Source organism: Gavia stellata, chromosome 36 (genome assembly GCF_030936135.1).
Source record: "Gavia stellata isolate bGavSte3 chromosome 36, bGavSte3.hap2, whole genome shotgun sequence".
Taxonomy (NCBI): Eukaryota; Metazoa; Chordata; class Aves; order Gaviiformes; family Gaviidae; genus Gavia; species Gavia stellata.
Window position 1 is genome coordinate 2,039,965 of NC_082629.1, and position 22,851 is coordinate 2,062,815.

Here is a 22,851-nt window from a genome sequence, read left to right on the forward strand (position 1 = left end):
GCTGCTGCTGGTGCTGTCTTTGTGATTTAAAAATGTTACTTTTTAATTTGTTCTCATTTGGGTTTTCTTATTTTTTTCGCTGTCTTTTTTACTGTCTAGCATAGAAAATAAACCGCCTTTGGCTCCCAGGAGCTAATTCATCCAAGTTAAATGATCTTTAAAATCTGTTAGCGCATCATGGATCTCGGTTGCTGTTTTCTCGCAGTGTAATTAATGCCTCAGTTTAAATTTTCTCCTTTCCTTAGGGGCAGGGTTGATGGATCTGATGCCAGGCTAAAACTTTTGCTGAGCCATTAGAAAGAAATCAAACTAAAAGCAATCTAGTCCTTAATTTAAATTTTATTTTTTTTAAATAACTTGTCTTTGGGAAGAAACTGATCTTGTTTATTATCATTATTTCTTTTCTCATCCAGCACCGAAGACATGTAGCCCTAAACAGTTTGCATGCAAAGATCAGATTACGTGCATATCTAAGGGCTGGCGCTGTGACGGGGAAAAGGATTGTCCGGATGGCTCGGATGAATCACCCGATATATGTATGTATGCCTTTCCTTCCTAATGATGTTCTTTTCATTTTGTTTCATCCATTCTCTCATTGCACAGTCGTTCCAGGGTCCCAAACAGGCGGCATCTCACAACTGCTCTACCTCAGCTCCTGTTTCTCCTGTAGTACCGGGAGTCCGCAGCACCTTGGGGGGGGTGGGTACCACTCGGGTCAGGAGTCCAAGCCGTCCATCTGTCCGTCCTCCCTTTATCTCCCTAGCCGCTGTTCCCGGGGCCTCTGGCTCTGGTGTCGTGATCCATTGTAACAAATCAGCCTCCTGGGAATGGGATATCACTGATTTATTTTTTGTTTCCATCAAAATTGATTTACACGAGGAAGGCAGAGTCCTGGAGGCGAGGACGCAGCAAGCCGCGGTGCTGGGCAGGGGCCGTGCCGGCACAGGGTCAGCTCTGACGCAGCTGTATCCCTTCCTCAAGCGGCTGTACCTCCGGTGCCTGGCATTTAACGGGCGCTTGGAGCGAAGGCTGGGCTGAAGGGAGGAAGGGAGATCCCTGGGAATCCTGGGGAACAGACGGAAAAGCCACACAGCTTTCCCCAGATGTGTTTGGATTAGGATGCTGTGTTGGTTTTACTGGTTTTATCCTGGGCTGTTGGAGCCACTCTGCCACAGCGGTGCCGGCAGCCCCGGCACTGGGGACGCTCCCGCCTCAGATGGGGCAGTCGGGTCTCGGTCCGGAAGCAAACGGGGAAGTGGGCTGGATTAGACCGGGTGCGAGGGCTGGGGCTGGGGGCTGTGTGTCTCCACAGGGGAGCGAGCCAGAGCCGTTCTGGCACCCAGGGCTCTGCAGGGACGGCGGGTGTGCCGGCCCCGCTGCACTGCGCTGTACCGAGGGCTCTGCCTCGGCTAGGCTGGAGCAAGGAGCCACCTCTCACCGTGTCCCGGATTCTCCCTCCGTCTGACAAGGGAGGCTGTGCTGCACAGGAACGGCCTCATTAGGTTGTTTCCCTGTGTTGGGAAAGCAGCCTTGAGATGCCGGCTGGCAGGGCAGCCACAGCTGGGTTCATCCCTGCCACTGCTCACCAGCAACCAGCAAAATCCTCTCATCCTCTGGCCTGGAGATCCTTCCCAGACTCCTGCTTCCTGCTGCACTTGGCATAAAGGTCTCCTCCAAAGCAGTCTCTGGTTCGGCACCGGGGTTATTTATTTCTTAAGGCAAAATGATGCAACTGTCCCCGCCGTGGGAGGGATGAGGGGGCTGGGATGGGCTGTCTGGCTCCAGTCGATCAGCAGCCCTGGAAAATTACTGCAGGAGGACTCGGAGGCCCTTCCCTGGCTGGAAGAAATCTGTCCTGATTGACATATTCCGCTTACTGCACGTGCCTGTGCCCGCTTCACCGCTCCCCCCATCCATACGGAGAGGTGAACGGAAAACGGACCCCTCGGATGCTGTTCCCCCATTCCTTTCTTCCTTTTTTTTCCCTGCGAAGGCACTACTGGTGGGGGCTGGCAGAGTCTCCCCCCGGATGGGGAAGGCAGAGCTGCACCTGCCTGCTCCGGCTGCTGCCGCCCTGGCAGGAACCAGAAAGCATCGGTGTTCTCCACAGCGGGGCTGTGAGCATCCCCCACCGCTGACGGTGCCCCTCCCCTCCCCAACCCCTGCTCCAGGCGCCGACAGCCCTCGGATCTCATGTCTGTCTGTGTGGCAGTCGTGGCCTCAGGGAGTGAGGTAGGAAGATGCTCTCAGGTTTGCTCAGAGCCCCGAGGGAGGCTTGTTCCCTGGGGGGCACGGGACCCCTCCTAACCTCGTGCCCCTCGGTACGTGCTCGGCACTTCCAGGACAGGCAAGTGGCAGCCTCTTGCAAGGCATAGACCAAAGCCCAGCATTTCCTCTCTCCTCGCCCTGCCACCGCCTGTGGGACAGAATCCGCGAGTTTCCGTCACCACCACAGACCCTAAACTTTGGAAATGCTCTTTTCCTGGAGAGTGGTTCCCTCCCCAGCTTCAGAAGCGACGCTGACATTTGGGGACCTGGAGGGTCTTGACCTTTCTGAGGGACTCTGCTCACCTTCCCCAAGTTCCCGCTTTAAGCCCCAAGACCGCGTTAGCCTGGGGTACACCAGGAGGGAGCCAGAAGGACACTGCGTGCTTCGGGATGTGGAGGTTGGGGTCAGCGGCCATTGCTGCTGGCTCCTTTGCACTGGTGGCCGGGCAGCACTCGGTGCGGTGCTGGTGCACGTCTGGCATGGCGCTCGCCTGCACCCATCCGTGCCTCTCCCATGGGCCGGGGGTATGAATGGAGGTTGCTGCCTGCCTGCTCCTGCCCGGGCTCGCGCGAGTGGAGTCTGACCTGTCGGCGCACGCAGGGCGCGGAGCCCAGTATCTCCAGGATTGCCAGGCAAGCTTTTCTCACGCCACTTCGGCACCGGGGCTTCCAACAGACTCTCATCCTCCTTATCTTTTTGGCAGGGAGAGAATGACTTTTATTACTATTATTTAATCTCTCTTTTAAGCCCAGGCTGCAAACGCAGCTCTTGCACGCTGCTTGGCGCACCCTTTCGCACCCTGGCAGCACGGCAGGGTTATTTACATTGCACTAATGTACTCATGTCAGAGTCTCTTGAAATGCCGTCTATTATGTGCGAGGTTTTCCTCCCTGGGGAATCCTTTTAAGTATTTGCTGGCTTTGCTCACGTGTTAGCTGAGCATAGGAAGAGTTCCCTTTCCAAGCTCAGTGCTGTGTTCGTGTCTGTGTGAGTGGCTTGTACCCAGTTTTTGCCCAGTCAGTTGGTTTTTCATTCCATAGAGCTTTCCTGGGGGAAAAAAACTTGGACAAGAGCCTCCATCCTGTTGAAAATGAAAGGAGATGAGGAGCTCTGAGAAATGAATTTGCTGTGGCTGAGCTATGGCCATCATCTGGCCGCTGCATCCTGGCTGGCCTCAAGCCTGGAGCTCTCCCAGCTCAGCTGGGTGCCGTGGCCAGGCTGGGGGTTTGCCTGTGCACGCGACAGCCGAGCTGCCGGTGCGTGTTTCTCCAGCCACGCGACAGCGGCACCGTTTGCTTCACTGCAGACGAATCTGCTGCTCCGCGGCCTTCAGTTGCCTGAATGTTTGCGAGGATTCAGCATCAAACGGTTTATTGGTCCAAGGGTTCAGGAGGTCTCAAATCCCTCGTCTTGCTACGCTGGCCCGGTGCTGGATCTGTCGATGGCATGGCCCTGCTTGGGTTCGGACGCGTTTCGAGCGAGCCCGTCATCTGCAGAGCCTTTACTGTCTTTTTCTTGCAGCGCTGGCGCCGGGCGCAGCTGGGAGGCAACAACAGGACCTTCCCCACCCGATCTCAGCTGGTGCTCGGCTGCTGGTGCTGCCGTCCGTCCCGGCGGGGTGAGCGGGTCTGTCCTACTCCCGGCTTCTCCTGCCTGTTCCCTTGTCCCATTCCCCCATGTCTGTGTCTCTTTGGGCTGTTGCCAGATCAACTACAGGCTGCATTTACAGGAGGAAGAATTGCTTTTCTTCTTTCCTTCTTTTTCTTTTCCAAGTGGTTCTTAGAGGTTAAAAATTCCTGTCTAATTCAGCTCCTTGGGGTGTACCACAAGCTTGTCACATGTAATAAATTGGCTCATTTATTAGTGCACCAACACAGTCAAAAGCAAACAAAGTGGCTTGTAGATTAATCCTGCCCTGTTTGTGATAAGTAGTTTGATCCAGGCTCTTTGCAGGGGAATAATGGACACGGCAGATCAGTTTTGACTGATGAACTGTGCACTTTATTTCAGTGCCTTCATTCTTTTGGCCTGTATATTGATACTACTTAATTAACCCTTAATTTGCAATTACTCGGTGCCCAGATAGCACTGTTGTTCAGCCCCCTGTGAAAAACAAAAGTCGTAAAGCAGCATCTGGTGAGAAATTCTCCTGGGAATTGTCTGCTGGGTACCCTGGATTGGGACTGGGAAAGAGGAGAAACCCACTTCCCCGATGGCTGCAATGGAGCTTGGGAGTCCTGAGCTCCGTATCCCCCATCCTGGAGAAGCTCACCGCCCCAGTGCCAAGCCAGTTGGCTAACTGGAAACGTACTGGAATGTGTTTGACATGCAGCCTGTGTGCAGGGGAGCAATCTGGCGTCTGCAGCCCGTTAGATTTCCGTTCTTCGGGCACCTCTTGTGCAAGAAGGGTCACACGTGTGTCAGCAGCCCAGAGTTAGTCACTTTGCAGAAAACGGACAGACGAAAGGGGACGAGGTTTTCACTGTGGCCGGTTGGGGAGCCTTTCTGCAAGGCACGGTGGTTGTGTGCTCTTAGCAGGGGCTTTCGTGGGCTGCTCCTGCCGTGGGAACCTCTCTGTGGGAGCAGCAGTGTGCCGGGCTGTGGGGTGGCTCGTTGAAGATTTCCTGCTGGACTTCAGTTCTGCAAAGACCTTGGTGCCTTTGGGAAGGGCAGAGGAGAAACCCAGCCTGCTCCGTCTGCTCCTAGAGTAGCAATTTGCTGTTTCATAGTCTGGAGCACGGAGGGATGGGTGTGCAAAGGCATCTGCCTGGGATGTGCTAAGGGGTCTTGTGCAGGGTCAGGAGAACCACGGAGCTGGAGCCAGCAGGACCCGTCCATCCCTCGGCCAAACTCCCCTCGGCCCAGCAGAGCGAGATGGGCTCCTCCTCCCTCGCCCTCCTTGCTGCCAGCTGAGCGCTGGGACGTGCAGGCAGCGCAAGCCCTGCCTGTCATGGGGCAGTGCCGCTGCAGCTGCCTCTGGCAGAAGGGGCTCAGGCTAACCTGGAGAAGGCTCCGTCTGAGAGGAGCCACCCCCAGGCTTTAACCTTGGTCTCCTGTTAGTTATGCCAGCTGCGTGCTGCAAACAGGGGCTGGGGCGCAGGGACGGCAGTGGGATGGTGGGAGATGAGGCTGGGGGAGAAGCGGGGTGGGGTTGAGCTGCCAGGCTGGAGGCAAGAGCCAGGGCTAGCCCCTGCCTGCCTGCGGTGTTTGCATCCCGGCGTTCCTCCCCTGGGGTTTTCAGTGCCCCTTCCACAGCCACTCGTGCTGCTGAGAGCCTTTAGCCCCCGCTGCAGCAGCACCTGCTGGGAGCCTGAGCACTAAGGTTAAAAGCACGTTTAAGCGTAGCTTGGTAGTGACGGCTCGCAGGGAGCGAAACCGAGCCCTCACTGGCCAGGAGTGTGTTGGCAGGGCAGGAACCGTACCGGATGGGGATGTGCTGGCACACGGAGCGCTGGGCTGGACCCTGCAAGCTGCGCGTGATGTAACGCTCCTCTCCAGGGAGAGTTTAAGCTTATTTAGGACAAACTCTACCAGTGGAGTCTTAGATGAAGGTGACTGCTGGTCTCAATAGCTGTCTAAAACGGGACCGTGCCTGGACAAAGCGCTCGGCACATGATGTGCTGCAGGTGCCCTTCTCGGTGCTCACCTGGTGCTTTGCCTGCTGCGAAGGACGGGGTGGTCCGCGGGGAGCTCGGGGAGCTATTTCTGCCACCGTCCTTGCTGCCAGCGGGGCTGATGTGCCGCCTGCCCTGCTGATGTGAGGGCAAGGCATGAACAGCCGCTGCCTCCCCATAGAATGGGATTTTTGTATTTCGCTTGCGTGCTGCCGTTGACTCAGCAGAGGTGTGTTGGTGGCTCCAGCAAAGGCTGGTGAAACGCTCCGTGTTCAGCCCTAAAGCCAAACTTAGGTTTGGGGCCAGGGAGGAGAGGAGAGCCTGCAGAGGGGAGTCGAGCTATGCAGAGCTCTCTGGTCCACATGCCGTGCTGGTGGGCCGCTGACACCGAGCCCGCGCTGCGCTAGCACTGTGCCGGGGCTTGCTGTCGGTGCGTCACCCTCAGGCAGCTGCCTTCCAGCCGGGGGTGAAGCAGTGTTGGAGCCAGGATGTTGGTGGAGCTTTTAATGGGGTTTCAGGATGTTAATCGATTTATGGTGTATTTTGTTGTTTGTCTCAATGCTATGCTTCTTTTCAGAGAAGCTTAAAAATAAAGCCTTACTTTTCTAATTTTTCTAGTTAATAATGGAGATTAAGTCTCCTTGTGTGCGTAGCCCCGGTTCTTAATGACCCCCCGCAAGTCTGCCTGCCCAGCAGCCTCTTAACAAAGAGCGTGTTGGCACCTGAAGGCGTGTTTGGGGCGGCTGCGCTCAGGGTGCGTGGCACGGCCTGACCCCGCGTGCCCCCAGCCCTCCGAGCAGTGAGGGACACCCAGAGCCGTGTGTCCAGGCAGCGCAGAGTGGACGTGACCCGTGGGAGCTTGAAACAGGGAGTCTGGAGCTGCTGAGGTCTGGGGTCACCATCCTCCTGGGACCTCAGTCCATCAACCTGCCTTGTTCCCGAGGGTGGGCACATGGTCTCTGGGGCTGAGGGTCCCCATCTGCCCTGGCAGCTCCAGGTCTCCTTCCTTTTTGCACGATGCTCCTGCTCGGGCTGCGTGCTGCAGAGGCGATGAAAGGGAAACTTCACTCCAGACGGGTCACGCTTTTCCTCCCTGGAGAGCAGCGCCCGCAGTGGTCCCGGCTGGTTTGAAAGGGAAATCCAGTGTCTGTTAATGAGCTGCCTCCAGGGAGAGCAGGGGATGTTGGAGGGGGCAGAGCCTGGTTTGAGCCTTTTCTGGTGGCCTTTTCTGGCCTCGAGCTGCCGTGGAAGCCGAGAGGATTTGGGACTGGTCTTTGCTAGATGGGTGCTGCTTTTGCTCGGGGCCACGTGCCGGGCAGGGGAAGCCAAACCAAGGAGGATTTAACATGTGTCTGGGCAGAGGGAATCAAAGCGCATTCACACCCTTGCTACCGATGTGGCGTTTGCTTGCCGTTGGCTACTGCAAAAATGTTCCCACAAATGTCCCGGGGAATGCGAGGTTCCCTGAATCCCTGTGTCTGCCTGAAGAGCTTTTACCCAAAGCCTCACTGCGTGAGGCTGTGTCCAGCAAGTGATGGTCACTGCTGAAGAGCCACGGCAGAGCAACGTGGGGGGGCCAAGAGTTCCCTCGAGGTTTTGGGTGTTTCCTCCAGGCGATGGGGTGCAGAGCAGTCATACTCTCCCTTCGGTGACAGTTCTGCCTTTTGCTGTCTTGCAGGTCCTCAGAGCAAGGTGTCCCGATGCCAGCCCAACGAGCACAACTGCCTGGGCACAGAGCTGTGCATTCACATGAGCAAACTTTGCAACGGGCTCCACGACTGCTTCGACGGCTCCGACGAGGGGCCACACTGTCGGGGTAGGTGTCTGGGGGGGATGGCAGGCAAAGAGGGGCTGCGAGTAGGAGGGCTGCCCTGTGAGATACTGCCCTTTGCTTCTTTCCTCCCCCACCGTGCTGAGAGTCACAAGGTCCCTGCTCGTCCCCAGTTTCTGGCTGTACTATGTGAGCCCCACGTATGTGTTTTGTTTAATGGCTTCGCACCAGTGCCACTGTGCTCCATGCTCCTGTCTCCTGGCCGAGCACAGCCGGCGCGGGGCAGCTCAGAGATTAGCCAGAGCCGCTTGCAAGTGAAATGCCCGTCATTCCTGAGCCTGCAGGCCATTAAATAGCTGCATTGTCTCCTGGGTTTAAAAGCTTGGAGGGCTGGGGTTGTGCTTCAGATAAGAGATACCGGTATGTTTTTTTCCTAATTTCCAGGAGCTTTGTCCGCCCTCCTGGCCTGTCCCCGGTTGCTAATCCTGCTGGAAAACTCTCCCTAAATCAGTGTGCGCTGGCTTGCTGGTGCGCAGATTAGTTGCTCAGAAACGTGTGTCCTGGGCTGACCCCTGGAGCTGGGTCTCTGCAGACTCAGGGCAAGCAGCGAGCATGCTTTTCTCCCCAGCCCTTCCGCTGCCTGGGGCGGAGGGCTCCTGCCCTGCTCAGCCTGAACCAGGTGTGGGACACCCTGCCCCGAAGGGCTCCCTCCCACCTGGCCCCGGAGCTGGGACAGCGGAGCACAGGGTGGCTTCTGCAGCTGTGCCCAAGCTGACAATTAATATTTCACTAATAGTTCTCATTACCTAAATGGCATCTGATTTTTCACAGCTGACCCGCACGTGGCCCGGCGCACAAGGCAAGGGCTGGGTATGTGCAGGCCCCGTGTCAGGACAGTTGCAGGTTTGGGCACGTTGGGGACGTAAGCCCTCGCTAGTGCTCGTGTCGGATGTTGAGGTCCCCCCTGCCCGCCGGCCTCTGGGAAGGGCTCGTGGTGCCGCCCTGGGGAAGCATTTCCTCGCAGCTGGTCGCAAGGTCCACACCCAGCATACCTCTGCCCCAGGCTTGGGGAGACGAGCTGTCACCCTTGTTTGTTCTCTGGCTGGCCGCTGGAGCATCACACCGCCACGTCCCGCTCCCCTTGCTGCCCTTTGCACTGGGACTCTGCCTGGGGCCGCTCGCTCCCTCTGCAGCGGGCAGGAGGTCTGTCCCGCAGAGCTGCTCCTGCAGAGATAACATCTTCAGGGAGCCAGGGATCCTCCGCTGCCCTTGCAGACATCCACCGGGGTGGAAATGCCATGGGAGTCTCCATGCTGAAACTCCCTCCATTGTCCCCCTCCTGCAGACCCGGCATTCTTGGGGGTTTTTCTTCTTTTTTGGATGCATGCAGTGCTTTAGCTGAGAGATAAGAATCTGAAATGAATAGCTGGGCCTGCCAAAGCTGATAAACCTTGTAAACAACTCTGCTGGGCCCTGCCTGGCTTATTAAACGGTTCCACATGTGAGGTGCAGGATTTTCGCAGTGCCTGGGTGCTGCTGTCCCATCCAGCCCTGGCTGCGAAAGGGGACCTGGAAAGGGCTGGATGGTTTCGGTTTGGAGAGGTTCGTAGCTGGGCAGCTGCTGTTTCCCCTCCACCGGCAGATTTGCTGGGACCCAGTTCAACGCGCTCTGAGCACCCAAGTGACTGGGTCGGGCAGGGCGAGGAGAGGAGGGAAGAAAATAAAACCCAATAGAAACCAACCCCCCAACAAAGGGCTGACAGCACGTCCCTCACAGCAGGCTAAGGAGACCCGTTGCTAAATGACTTTGATGATGTTGGAGGCTGCTGCTGTTTACGGAGTGAGGCGGGCAGCCCTGGCCTCCCCCTGCCCGTTGGCAGCGCTGGGCAGGTGGGGGCTTTATCGGTATTTATTATGACCGCTATGGAAATGAAGCCGCAGGAGGTGGAGAGCCGGGCGGGCGGCTGCATCTCTTCGCCCTGGGGCTGCCCGACCCTGACCCTGGCCCTGACCCTGACGCTGGGGTGGTGCTGCCTCTGCAGGGGTTACGGGTGGCTGCAAGCTCTGGGCTCTCCGGTGCGTCTGGCAGCTGCCTGCACCGCGGCTTCTCTGGCACGGAGTGGTCCCTAGGCTCCCTGCAGCCCTGGTTAGAGGGAGGTTGCTGTGGAGAGGACGTGGCGGATAAGCTTGCCCTGAAGTCTCTCTGGGATCCATGTCCCCCGGGACACCCCAGAGCCGAGTCCCACCCCACTCTCCTGTGCGAGGAGCGCCAGGTCTTGGCTGGCCGCGGCCACAACGAGCTCCCGGCGGGAAGTGGCATCGAGTCAGCGGCTTTGGGGGATGGTTGGGGCTGCTCAGACCCCCCTCTCGTAGAGCAGCTGCGTATCTGTTACGGCCTCCCCTCCCTCTGCTGAGGGTCTCAGTCCTTCCCTCCCCGCTGGGGAGCAGGGGGACAGTGTGGAGGCCCCCAGCAAAGCCTGGAGGGGTGCCTGGGGGTCCCCTTGACCCAGCGCTGAGGCCCGGGCATCCATCCTGTCCCTCACCTGAGCATCCCTGCTCACACATCGGTGACATCCTCTCTCCTCTGTCTTCCCTGTCTCCTCAGAACAATTAGCAAACTGCACGGCCCTGGCCTGCCAGCACCGCTGCGTGCCGACGCTGAGCGGACCAGCCTGCTACTGCAACAACTCCTTCCAGCTGGCCGAGGACAGAAAGAGCTGCAAAGGTCGGTACGGGATGGGCAGAGCTGTCGCCCCCAGCACGGTGCGCTGTGGCCGATGCCGCCATCTCAGCAGCAGTGCTGGGGCTTGGCCTTGTGGGCAAAGGGACCTGGGGCTCCGCAGACCCCGACCTTCAGGGGGGAACACAGGGGGCTGCCGGGAGGGGACTCTGCCTCCCTGCCGCTGTGGGGCTGTTTTGTGGATGCAGCTCCTGAAAGCCCGAGTGAGAAATACTGGGAGGGAGTATGGAAGAGGCTTTGCCTTTGTGTACGGAGTCAGGGGCCATTGCTGCGCTTGTACGTGCTCCCAGTGTCCATGCCTCAGAGGATGCTGGAAAATAGGAGAGGGTCAGCAAGGAGTGATCAGATCAATGCGATGCCTGGAAACAAGTCTGGAAGTGAGAGATTGCAGCGGCTCCATCTCTTTCATTTATCTGAGCAGAGGTGAAAGGGTCCTTTATCAGCTCCTGCACGCACCTCTGGGGGCAAGAGCTCTCCGCTGGAGGCAGCTCTTTCATCTAGCAGAAGAAAGAGCAGCGTGCAAGCCCGGGGTTTGGAAGCTGAAGATTAGAGAAATTCAGACTGGAAATTTAGGTGCAGATTTTGCAGAGTGGGGGGGAGGGGCAGTGGATAATTAGGCCTTGGGAAGGCTCAGCTGTGAGGCAGAGATTGTCCTTTTGCTGCCTGGTTGTTGATGCTGGAGCAGAAAGCGGGGGGCTGCCTGCAGGTGTTGCGAGGCAACGTTGGCCGGGTATTCTGCTGGAGGCCATTGTGACAGTCCCTTCGGCTTGGGGATCCCCTGCAGCTCTGCCTTGGAGAAAAGGGCGAGCCTTCGTTCCCTCTTAAGGCAGCTAAGGAGAGATGTTTGCTAGTCCAAACCCTGGGGTTTTTGCCTTCTTTTCCAGACTTCGATGAATGCACCATCTACGGGACCTGCAGCCAGACATGCACCAACACGGAGGGCTCCTACACATGCAGCTGCGTTGAAGGATACCTCTTGCAGCCTGATAACAGATCCTGCAAAGCCAAGAATGGTGAGATCCTTGACAGGAGAAGCATGCTGCTTCTGGGCAGCTCTGCAAACTGTGGCCTCCTGCCATGTGTGTACCTCTGCCCCCCGTTCTTCACTTCAGGATGCTCTTCCCTGAGGACTGTCCTGTGCTACCACCTTGCATATCTTGGGCTGCATGTCATGGTCTTGTTTTCACTGGAGCAGGAGGGCCAGGCTGATACGGCATTGCAGCTGTGAGCTCTGGGGGCTCTGCCATGACCACCCTTCTCCCCTCCTTTCCCTGCCAGAGCCCGTGGACCGTCCTCCTGTGCTGCTCATCGCCAACTCCCAGAACATCCTGGCCACCTACCTGAGCGGAGCCCCTGTGCCCAACATCACCCCCACCAGTGCCAAGCAGACCACAGCCATGGACTTCAACTACATTGAAGACACGGTGTGCTGGGTTCACGTGGGCGACAGTGCCTCGCAGACCATCCTCAAGTGTGCCAAGATTCCCAACCTGAAGGGCTTTGTGGAAGAGCGCTCCATCAACATCTCCCTCAGCCTACATCGTGAGTGCCTGCTCCCCTTTGGATCTTGCTCCCAGTCCTTGCTCCCCCAGTCCCCATCTCCTTTCGACAGCCTGAGCATCCTCAGCCAGCGGTGGGTGAAGCAGGGGTGTATTTTGGTAGGAGGAAGCTTTCCACAAAGCCAGGCACCAGGGTTTCAGCACAAATGTAGCTTTTGGCTTTCCTTTTCCTTCCCTCTTATTATTTCTAGCAAGTTTTGTGGTTTCTTTGTGTGAGTATATGAGGAAAAATGATACAGCGAGGAGTGGAGATGGTACCTGTGTAGTGAGTTTGGGGACGGCAGTTCTCGTTGCTTCCTCTTTTGGTTTTCGCCCCGTGTTCCCCTGGCCAAACCAGGCATTGGTCCCCACCCCAAGTAGTGACTGAGAACAAAATCCCGACCAAAAAGTGCCTCCCATCGGGCAGCCGCGTGAGTCATCGGCATGAGTGGCAGGTGGTGGTTTCATTCTGCTTGTCTCCCCGCTGTAATGAGTGTGGTTACAGCTCCGTCTCCTGTTTGGGCTTGCCGGTCCCAGTTCAACAGTCAGAACGGGAAGGAGAGTTACTTGCTGGGATTCCGGTGCTCTTAGACTCAGGTCCACGCCCATTCTCCCGAGAGCCTCTGCCCGGTGAGGGTCCCAGCAGAAGCCGTGGGCTTCGAGGAGCCTTTCACGTGTGCTCTCGCATGTGCAGGTGCAGAGCAGTGGGGTTGGTGGGGTCCCCCCAGGAGGGGAGGTGGGTAGGTGCCATAGCCGTACAGCCAGGATGTTGTACTGTCACTGATTTTATCCTGTGAAACCACAGACCAAGTCAGGCAGGATGGGATTTGGGGTATCTGGGATTTGCAGTACATCTCCGTCAGGTTTTGCAGCCCTCAGCTTCCCTGGTGTCATCCTCCCGCTGCCTTTTGCCTCCTGAAATTAGGGGTGCTTCCAGGGGGAGACTGTGTGGTGCCTGATGCAAGAGGGATCCCCTTCTTCCGCAGAGGCGCGGGTGTTGTTATGAGATGAGCAATAGCTAACCTAGCAAATTAGATGAACATGTATGAACTGATCTTTGCAAATGAGTAAAGGTCTCGGGTGGATCTCGGAGCCGAGGGTGTTTCTCTGCCGAGGGCAGTGTCGCGGTGCTCCGGCTGCCGAGGGGGAACCGGCCAAAGCCCTGGCTGAAGCGTGGGGCGCGAGCCGGGAGGCTGACGGGGACCCGCTGGCCCCTGCCGCCCCTCAGGCTGCGTTGGGGCTGGGGCTCAGCAGGCTCCGTCCGCTGCGCCCTGCCGAGGGTGTGTACAGCACGGTTAATTTAAGCTTGCACTATGTATTTTTAGGGCAGTGTGTATTTTTAGGGAGAGGCCTCACCCTTTGCTCTTGCAGGCGATAGTCTGAAATTAGGCAGGAGAGGGCTCGGCTCGGCTCTCCGCTCCCCCCCCATGGTTTAAGGAGGTCTCTGCTCTTACATGCTCCTTCTGGCTCCTCTCTTCAGGCTTCCTCAGTCTGAGTTTGGTCTTCCCGTAGTTCACTGGAGGGGCAGACAGCAGCATCATATAAAGCTCTGGCTGTGCACCACTTCTTCCCATCAAGCTCGGTTTTAACGTTGTAATTTCCTGCAGCTGGGAGTTGCAGCAAAGGCTGTGGTTCGTGGATGGCACGTGAGCCATGAGCTGTGGGTTGGCCCAGGGGAAGGGGAACCGCTGGGATTTGGTGGGAGGTCTCGGGGTGTTCCTGAAGTCAGCCCGGGTGCCTTTCCACAGCCCGGTCCCCGTGCTGGGAGGGTCCCGAGCTTTCTGGGGTGCCTTCACCTGGCTGTGGGCTGCGTGAGGCTGAGGGTGCAGCAGCAGCAGGGATTGGTGACCCGGCTCCTGAATCAAGGTGGCTGCAGGAGGAGCAACCACCCTGACCACGGTGGTGAGGTGTCAGTGCAGGATCAGGACCTGCAGCACCGACTGCTTCCCTGCTGCCCCTCCGCCATACCCGGATGAGATTGTTGGCCTGGCAGGCTTTTGGGGCGGTTTGGGTTGCTCCAGCTCCAGGAAGTTAATCTGAGACACGACCTTTTAATTGTGGTCGGGAGGGGAAGGGAGCTCGTAGTAAGAGTGTGTTCAAGTCCAAACAAGAAAAGGTGCCTTGCTTTGCTTGGCCTCCTGATCGGTTGCGATAGCTCAGGGTGGGAAGAGGAGAATTCAACTGACCTGGATGGGAAAGCACCTGCCCTTGCCCCAGGATGAAGGGAGCGTTCCCATCCGCAGGGAAGGGAGGACCAGCAGCTCCTGCACCTGGTCCCTGCTGCTGTTGGGTGGTCGCTGCTTGCAGAGGAGCTGTGAAGGCGTCCCTCCTCCGGTGTGGAACGACCTTGGGTTTGGGCTGTGGAGCACAACCACACACTTGATTTTCAGCCCCGACACGTGGGCTTGTGGTGTGGTCATGCCATTAGCCTCCTTGCCTGCATACTGCGCTCTGGTGGGTACGTGCTGCCTGGACAGATGCGTGCCGTCTGGAAACACTGCATTAGCAATAACAATCCAATGCACCTCCGAAGGAGTGAGAACGCAGCTCCTGTGCATCTCCTGACTGGGGAGGGCGTGATGAAAGGCCTCCATTAACCAGCTCTGAGCTGCCGCCTGTGCCCTCCCTTGGGGATGGTGGCAGAGACCTGTGGTAGGGACACGTCTTGATGGGTGCTGTGGGTGCCATTCGTGGCAGGCTGGGGTGCAGAGGGGGTGGGAGTGGGGCTGTCCCAAGCTGCTCCTTGGCTACGTGGCACCGGTTGCTTTTTATTCCTGTTTCCCAAGGGAACAGTCCTTACACAGTTTTGCCGTGTGCTCCTGGCAGGCTGTGCGGCTCTGCGCTTTATTCGGCAGGGTGCTGCTGGTGCGGGGCAGTGTTCGTGCCCGCGCGGCCTCGCCTGGGTCGTTGTGGGTTGGAGTTGTGCAGAGAAACGTCCTTGTGGGGCAGGGTTTGTTCATGAGCACAAAGAAGTTGGAGAAATTAGTTTTTCCCAGCCCTGGGTCTGATGTTGGGGGTTGTGATGAGGAGATAATGTCACTCCCCCGCTTCTCTCTGTCAGGACACTGGAGAGACCTGTGAATCCAATTAGTGGTTTCCCTCTTTATTTGCTTCTTTATGGCATTATCTGCTAACAGCAGGAGTCAGGCTTCCCTGGTGCCTGCTGCTAATGGGGCTTGAGTTGGCATCTGATGGGGGAAGACTGATGCTGAAGGGCTGGAAATTAGCAGCCCCCAGCTGTCAGGGGTAGGTCTGGGCTGGTGAGATGTCACAGCCCAGCTCTGATAGCAGCCGTGCTTCCCTGCCTTTCTGTCCCTGCTCCCTTCCTGCAGAGAGATTAGTGTCACTTGTTTTGTGGGAGATGTGTTAAACGAATGCTATTAACAGGGCTTGGCAAGACCCACTGTACTCTGAAGCTTTGCTTTTCCCCTGGTCCTTGCACTGCTAACCCCTTTTTTCTATCCGCAGTCTTGAGTACCGATGCACTTTTTCATGGTGACTGTCCCTTGGTTCCCAAATACACGCTGCCCATGGACATTTTTCACAGGCAGTGATTTTCTCAGTTGATCTGAGTTGGCTGGTTCCCTACCCCCAGGTCTTTTTCCAGAGACACACTGAAAATCAGAGGCTGGTGAAGTCTTCCATCTATTTCTCTTACAAAAAACCCCAAAAACCAGCTCATGTTGGAATTGAATTATTTCTCTCTGCTGTCAGTCGGAGTCAGAGCTGGGAAGCCCTGGGCACCTCTCCGGCATGGAGGTGATGGGGAAGAAGCATGGGGCTTGGTGCCAGTGGCCACGCTGCGCGGCCAAGGCAGCCCCTGGCTAGTGCTGCAGAGCAGCCGAACCCACCGCAGGCAGGCGTTGTGATGGCGTGGTGCCTCACCGGGCAGGGGTCCAGCCGGTCCCCATCCCTGCGGGGACCTCGGAGGCGGCACCTTCCTGCCCAGCCCCTGGAGCTCGGCTTCCCTTGGGGCTGCTCCCTGGCTGCTGAGAGCCCGCCGGAGCACCCTCCGGGCTCAGCCTCGTGAGAAGGATGGGGCACGAGCACACGTGCGATGGCACGGGAGCGGTGCAGGGGAGGGCTCGTCCTTCCTGCCAGTGCTGAATTGCAACAAGGGAAACTTGTCTCGTTCTTCCTCCCTTTCTGCTCTCCCTCTCTCTCCCTCTCCTCTGCTCTGTGTGAAAATCCAGCGCTGTTTCTGACTGGGGAGGATCCTGGCAGGCGTTGCACGTCCGCTCGCACTCAAGGACAGAAAGGGGCGTGCGCGCAGGGGGAGAGCTGCTCTCCAGAGCGCGCGGAGGCTTTTCTCCACTGGCACCCGGCATCTGCTCGGATCAGTTGAGCATTGCCGCTGCAAGCAGGGCGGCATGGGGCAGGTTCCCCATGACCCCCCTGGACCCCTCCCTCCAGACCCAGCCTTGCCGCCTGCGTGGGGCTGGGGAAGGCTGGTGACGAGGGCGGGTTTTGCTCTGAAGTGACAGCACTCACATCCAGGCGCGAAGGCGAGGAACCGCCCCTGCCCTGCCTGTGCCTGGCAGGGGTCTGCTGCCGGTCGCTGTGGACCCACCTTGCTCGGCAGCTAATCCCTGACCTCCGGGGACTTTCTGATCCCGTGGGTTTTCTCAACCAGATTCCAGCCTTCACGTGTTTCCCGAGACAATGTCCTCATTTGTTTGGAGTTGGGCTTCCAAAGAATTTCAAAACAAAACAATACACCAAAAAAAAATAAAAATCTGCTTCCAGGCCGTTGTGCTGCTCAGCCCTCCTGGCCGGGCGGCCCCAGGTCGGTGCTGCTTCCCCCTGGCAGGCGCTGCTCAAGCTCCTTGGGCACGGGGTGGAGGCGAGGGTACGGTGCAGGTCCTGCCCAGGGCTGGGATGGGGCCCGGTGGCTCCTGCCTGGACACGGGTCAGTCCATGGCCTCGCTGTGTGCCGGGGAAGCAGGGGATCCTGGCTGGAGAGGCGGTGGTTGCCTTGGTTATAATTTTCCTGTCGCCATTTCTGCCAAGATGAATGTGTGCAGAAAGCTTGCTGCATCCCGTGGCCAAGTCGGAGACCTCTGCTCCCTCAGCTCTCCTTGCTGCCCAGTTGAACCCCCCGCCCATGCTGTCCTCATCCCGGGGCCGGACGCTGGGGAGTGCGTGCCCCAGCTGCAGCTTCTTGGGCAAGTCCCTGAGCTCTGCCGGAGACCCGGGGGCTGGGACAGAGAGGGGCGAGGGAAGCAACGCTCCGGTCTGCAGTCGGATTTGAGCGACCTTAAATTGGATTTGTGCTCCCGTTCTCCACAGATGACACGAGAAGGTGGTAGCACCTCCCCGGAGCATGCACAGCGGGCTCTGGGGGCGAGAGTGGGTCGGGGCACGCAGCCCTGCGAGGAGCCCTCCTTAAGAGGACACTGTTAACTGGCAGCAGCTTGACCCCGCGCCGGCCGCCTCTCGGCCTTCACGGCATTTGTGTGAGCGCTGCGATGGCGGCGTTAAAGCCTCAGCTCCAGCGCGGTGTGATTGAGTGATACTTGGCTTTCAGGAAAAGGCAGGAGTTCTTTGCTTTTACTATGGAAAAATACTAGAGGACGTGTTAGGAGACTGAAACCTGGGTTTCTCAGTGGGTCTCCTGGCGGCTCCCCTTCCCCTGCTCTTGCTCTTTCTTTTTACCCTTTCTCAGCCGACTCGTGACTTTTTGCACGGTCGGAACCGGCAGCTCTGCGGTGCCAGGGTTTGTTTTGCTGAATGCATTTATTGTGCTGGAGGGTCGCTGGTGCCAGTACCGCCAATTCACAGCCCCGGAAGCCCAGGTGTCCGGAGCTTTGGTTCTCTCCCAGTGCAGGGCGATGGCTGCAGGTTTGCCAACGTTCCACAGTAACGGAGCTGGAGCTGTGCTGGCCTTGCCCTGGGGCTGCCGGCATGGGGATTGCGGCCGGCTCCCAGGCGGAGAGGGCAGGAATGTTGGCTGCTCGGCAAGATGTGTCCAGGGCTGCTGGGAAAGGGCTGTGGAGGTTCCTTGATTTATTATTTCTTGTTTTAAGGTTTTTTGTTTTCTTTTTCTTTTATAAAACAAGCCCCCAGGAAGGGGTTTGAAATATCAGGACATTTGATCCCGAGTGCATTATAAACCGTAAATGATAGCAATCTGGCCGTTACTAAAATACCTTCCTGGGCAGCATCTATCTAAACAAGCATGTCTAGGAGGTTGTTTTCATTGACTCCATTTCAGCCCTGTTACTCGTAATGACCTGTCCTGTTGCCAATAAGCAGAAGAGCTGTAGGGTTTAGGATGAATTGATTTCAGGGAGATGTTGCTCTGCAGAGGAATCCAAGTACATTTCTTTCCCCACTTTGCATGGAAAGCTATTTTTCTTCCTTGCTGCCTCATCCTAGCCAAGAAAGAGGCTCCAACGTGAACTTACTTGGCAAGAAAGCAGGATGATTGGTAATTTCATCTGCTGATCCCTTTCTTTTTTTTTTCTTTAACTGTTTATGACTGTTCTTGTAGCAGCGACGCATGAGAGCAAGGGATGGGTGCAGTGTCTGGGGCCAGTGTGCTCACACCAGCGCATCAGCTCTTCATGTTGGAGGGGAAGACGGCCGTGATGATTTTAATAAGTCTGTTAACTAAGTGCCTGCCGGTCTCTGTTCAGCCTGGAGGCAGATCTGCCATGGAGACACTCGGGACTGTTCTGCTGCTCTGCCCGGCACCTCTGGCTTTAATTACCCCTTGGCGTTTCCCCACGTGTAGGGTGGGGATAAAGTCCCTGACGGGACCGAGTCCCCCTGGAGTGAGGTGAGCCGGACTGGGGTGGTATCTGTTCCTCTCCGAGGTTTGCTGAATGGTCCAAGGGCGGCAGCATCCCCGTGCTGGGAGGGGACGGCTCCGTGGTGCTTGGGCTTGGCCAGTTCTGCTGCCTGAGCTGCCGTCTCCCTTCCTTGTGGCCACCCTGATCCCCCGGGCTGTGGTGGCAGAGCGGGGAAGGGTCTTCTCTGCCTCCCCTTCCTGGGACGGAGAAGCTCCGTGCAGTCCCACCCCTGGTGATTGCCGCTCCCCCCACGCTGCTCCCCTTCGTCTCCCTCCGGCCAGCCTGAGGCATCGAGCGTGCGGTGAGCTGCATTCCCACGTTGCTGAAGAAAATAGGGTGAAATTAAAGTCCTGAGTAATTGGGATCCTCTTGTGCACAGGGATGGGTTTGATTTCAAATGGACAGGAGTGCGTTTATCCCTACACACATCTGTCTGTCTGTCCCACGCCGCTGCCTGCCATACTCGTGCCAGGTTCACCGTGCTGTGGCCAAGCGCTGCTGCCATCATCTCTGCCCAGAATGGCCCCATTTTCGCTTTCTTGTTCCCCCACCCCCCAAAATCATCGCCATGACAGTTCCCCGGGTTCCTGTCAAGCCTCTGTCTCTCTCCTCTCACCCAGAAGGAAGCCAAGCGCCCTGTCCCTCTGTCAGCCTCTTTTGAATATTTTTGCCCGTGGAACGGCCTCATTAAGGCAGAGTAATTAGCGGTCCCTTGGCTGCCCTCCATGCAGCTGAGATGCAGCTTGCTCCATCTCTGTTCCTGCTCTTCCCACCTCCGGTGCTGCAGCCGGGCTTGCGCAAGGATGCTGCGAGGCTGAGCCCGGCCGTGGGGAGTGGGGCAGGTTTGGGACCGGGGAGGAGGCACAAGCTGTCTGGCAGCTGAGTAACAAAATGCTGCCTGGGGTGTCCCCGCCCCAGGATGCTGGAGGCTGTGCCAGCCTGGGGCTGTGCCCGGAGCTAGAGAGGTGCTGGTAGCCCCGGACCGTTTCCCTTAGGACACGGCTGCGATGCTGCACTGGCTGGGGCAGGGTCTGAGGTGTGGAGACCACGTGAGCCGGGGATCTGGACAGCCCAGGGCTCCGTGGGGAAGGGCGATACTCTGGCATCTTCCATTAACTGGCAGTCACTCCGCCTGTCCCCAGGGATGGACGGGCTGGGGCTTTCCTCCCGCAGTGCCCCAGCGGCTGGGGGCGTTGCACAACCCCGGGGGGGCAGCTTTACCTCCCGGGGAGAGTTTGGCTTGTGCAGGCGTGGGTGTGCGTGTGCCACAAGGATCCTTCTGAGCGCCGAGTCAGACGTCCTGGACGTGGGCCACTGGCTTCCACACAGCGGTTCCTCCTCTGAGCTAAATGGCTTAACAGGAGGGGTTTTAAATGTATTTATTTTTTAGCTTGGTTTTCTAAGGCTGACGTGATGGCGGTGGCTCTCCGTGCCGGTGTCTGTCCTGTCCGCAGTCCCCTCCTCCCCATCTCGGAGCTGGCAGCAAGGCTCGAGGTGGCGGCTCCTCGCACAAGGAGGTGTCTGTTCCTGGGAGCCGGTGCGGGGGGGCTGTGCTGGACCCTCAAGGGGCGCGGGGTGCCTGTCTGTCCCGTGGCCAGTGCCCTTCAGGGCTGGAGTTTGTCTTCGTGCCTGTCCCGTTAACATACTTCTAATTACGGAAAATTGTCCCCAGGAGCAGTGTTTATCCATGGAGCATGTTGCCATTACAGAGACGGTCTTGTTCTCTGGGGGAGAGGATGTCTGTGGAGGGAAGAGACAGAAATTCCTCCAGATTATGGTATTATGTAAATGTATCAAACGGATCATTCCCTATAAAAAGGAAAGTAGGAAACCAATGTATTTGAGAAGCCCTGGGGACTGCATTCCTGACGAGCCTCCATTCGTCTTCTGGAGGCGTTTTTGAACCGAAACATTCGGCAACTTTTCCAAGCTTTTTTCCACAGGAGCCGCATGTCGTTGGCTCTCCCGGTACCCGGTGCTGCGGGACGTGCAGTGCGGCTGCCCACCTGGGCTTCTCGCTGGGTGGCAAGTCGGACATGGCCCCTTCTCACCCCTTGGGCACTGGCTCGCGTGGGTTTTGCTGGGAGCAGGAGGACGCAGCACCGACTGCCCCAGGAGGCTGCTCTCCAGGCGGCTTCTCTGCTTCCGATATGATGCGGACAAACAGTTTTGGTGTGGTGTCTGCTCGGGCCTTGGGCTGCACGGTTATCCGTGTGCGTTTCTCTGCAGCCGGTCACCGCAGCCCAAATGCCTTAGGTGCTTGTTTTCTGCTGGGGCTTGTGCTAGGTCTGATCCACTGTGGCTGAAGCAAAAAACATGGGCTGTTCTTAGTAGATGTACTTGGACATAAATATTCTTTATTTAAAAACAACATGCAAATGTCAGCAGCAGAGCTCAGTCCAGCTCTTTTATCCATCCCATGTGCTGGGGCAAGGGTGAAAATGCACCTCAGCAGACGGGGAGCAAGGACCTTTGGTGACAGACCTCTGAGCCTGGTGTTGGAAAGCGGTGATGTTTTCAGCTGCTTCAAAGGGGAGTTTTGCCAGGAGGGTTTCCAGCAGAGCTTGGACCTCTCCTGACCAGTGTCCCTGTCCTGCCCTGCTCCAGACACTCCATGGAGAGTGCTGCCTTTAGGAGTAATTGAGAAGTGGGATTTCTTCCGGACCGCTGCAGCGCAGAGTGCTTCTTTCCAAGCTCTTTGCACCTTCACCACTATAGGTGGTTTCTCTTCTTCCACACTTAACTGTGCAAGAGTCAGGACGAGCCGCTGAGTTGCACGTGTCTTAACTGCAGCTGTTTCAGAACTGTGTCGAAATCCATGTTTTAGTCTGAGAGAAGATTGCGTGTTTCCTTCCTCCTTGTGTCAGGCCACAACTGATGTATTTGCAGACTGCACAACAACTGATTCATGCAGAGGAGTTATGTGCTGGGTCAGCAAAGCTTGTTCCCCAAAAAACCCACAGCCCTGTGGTGCTTGACTGGTCGTGGGGTAAATCAGATGCTCTGTGGCTTGGGTTAAGGGAGAGAGAACCTCTGGCAGGAGCTCCTGTGGACAGCCGTTGAGCTGATGACCCACTTGTGTCAAGGACGTCTTTGAGCAGGACAAGATGCTCCCAGCCCCATCGAGCACGGGATGAAGTTGGAATTGGGGAGGGGGAAGGTTATTGCTGAGAGTGCCTGGAAAGACTTGTAAGAGTTGACGGGGCCAAGAACTTCTTGGGTGGAGGCTAGATGCTTCTGCTGCCTCTTGGGGCAGTTGCTCTCCCCGAGTGTGCCCTGGTAGTGCCGTGACAGGTCTCAGCCCGGTGTCAGAGGAGTCTGGGCTGGAAGGGACACGTGGGAGCCTTCTCCTCCGGCCAGCTGGTCCCAGCAGTGGCTCCTCAGGGCCTGTCGGCTTCAGAGGCTGCTTCAGCTTCTTCCACTGGTGGCCCTGAGTAGGAAAGGGGAAAACCCAAGCACAGTGTGACATAGATTATTTTGTGGCAGGGACTTCAGCAAAAGCTTGGTCAGGATCACTCGGTTCATGTTGAGCGTGAAACCAGGAAACATCTGTGCAGGGTGGGTTTCGGAGTTTGCTGAAGTTGCCAGCCCGCCCTTGTTGAGCAATGTGCCACTTGTGCACTGATGAACTTCTTGGTGCTCCCTCTCCCCTCTGCCCTCTCCCCACAAGGATGGCAACGGTCAAAGCGCACTTCAACCAGTGGCATTCCTGGCCAGTGCCTCTGAGCAGGGCCGGCTGGCACGGACCGCGGCTCGCTGGCCTGACGAGGTTGGTTAGCTTCTTCCAGGAAGAGCCTTTAAAGTTGACATTCTCTGTTCTCTGCCCCCACAAGCTCATTTTCAAATACTAGCAAATAAATAAATCTTGGGAAATGAGTTTTGCATGTTGCAATTGCTTGCAACGCCCAGCGCTGGTTGAGCAAGGAGGAAGACTTGACTCTGGGATGGGAATTGGTGGGAAGGATGCACTCGGCAGCCAGCCCCCCTCTGCTGCTGGGAGCTGCGGGCAGGAGGAGAGGGGTGGTCGCTGCCACCCGGCTTCTTCCTTCTGTGAAAGTTGTTCACAGGACCCCTCCTGTGCCCAGGGACAGGCTGGTCCCTGCGGGTGCCCCTGAGCACCAGGGT

The 22,851-nt window shown here is 57.3% G+C and overlaps 1 protein-coding gene across 1 annotated transcript in view; it reads left to right on the forward strand.

Moving 5' to 3' along the window:
* LRP1 (LDL receptor related protein 1) overlaps window positions 1–22,851 on the forward strand; it is an 89,542-nt gene that overhangs the window by 17,880 nt on the left and 48,811 nt on the right. The window contains exons 2-6 of the mRNA XM_059832776.1: window positions 414–536; window positions 7,562–7,699; window positions 10,260–10,379; window positions 11,279–11,407; window positions 11,673–11,936. Of these exons, the coding sequence (XP_059688759.1) occupies window positions 414–536; window positions 7,562–7,699; window positions 10,260–10,379; window positions 11,279–11,407; window positions 11,673–11,936 (774 nt within the window). The remainder of the gene's footprint in view (window positions 1–413; window positions 537–7,561; window positions 7,700–10,259; window positions 10,380–11,278; window positions 11,408–11,672; window positions 11,937–22,851) is intronic.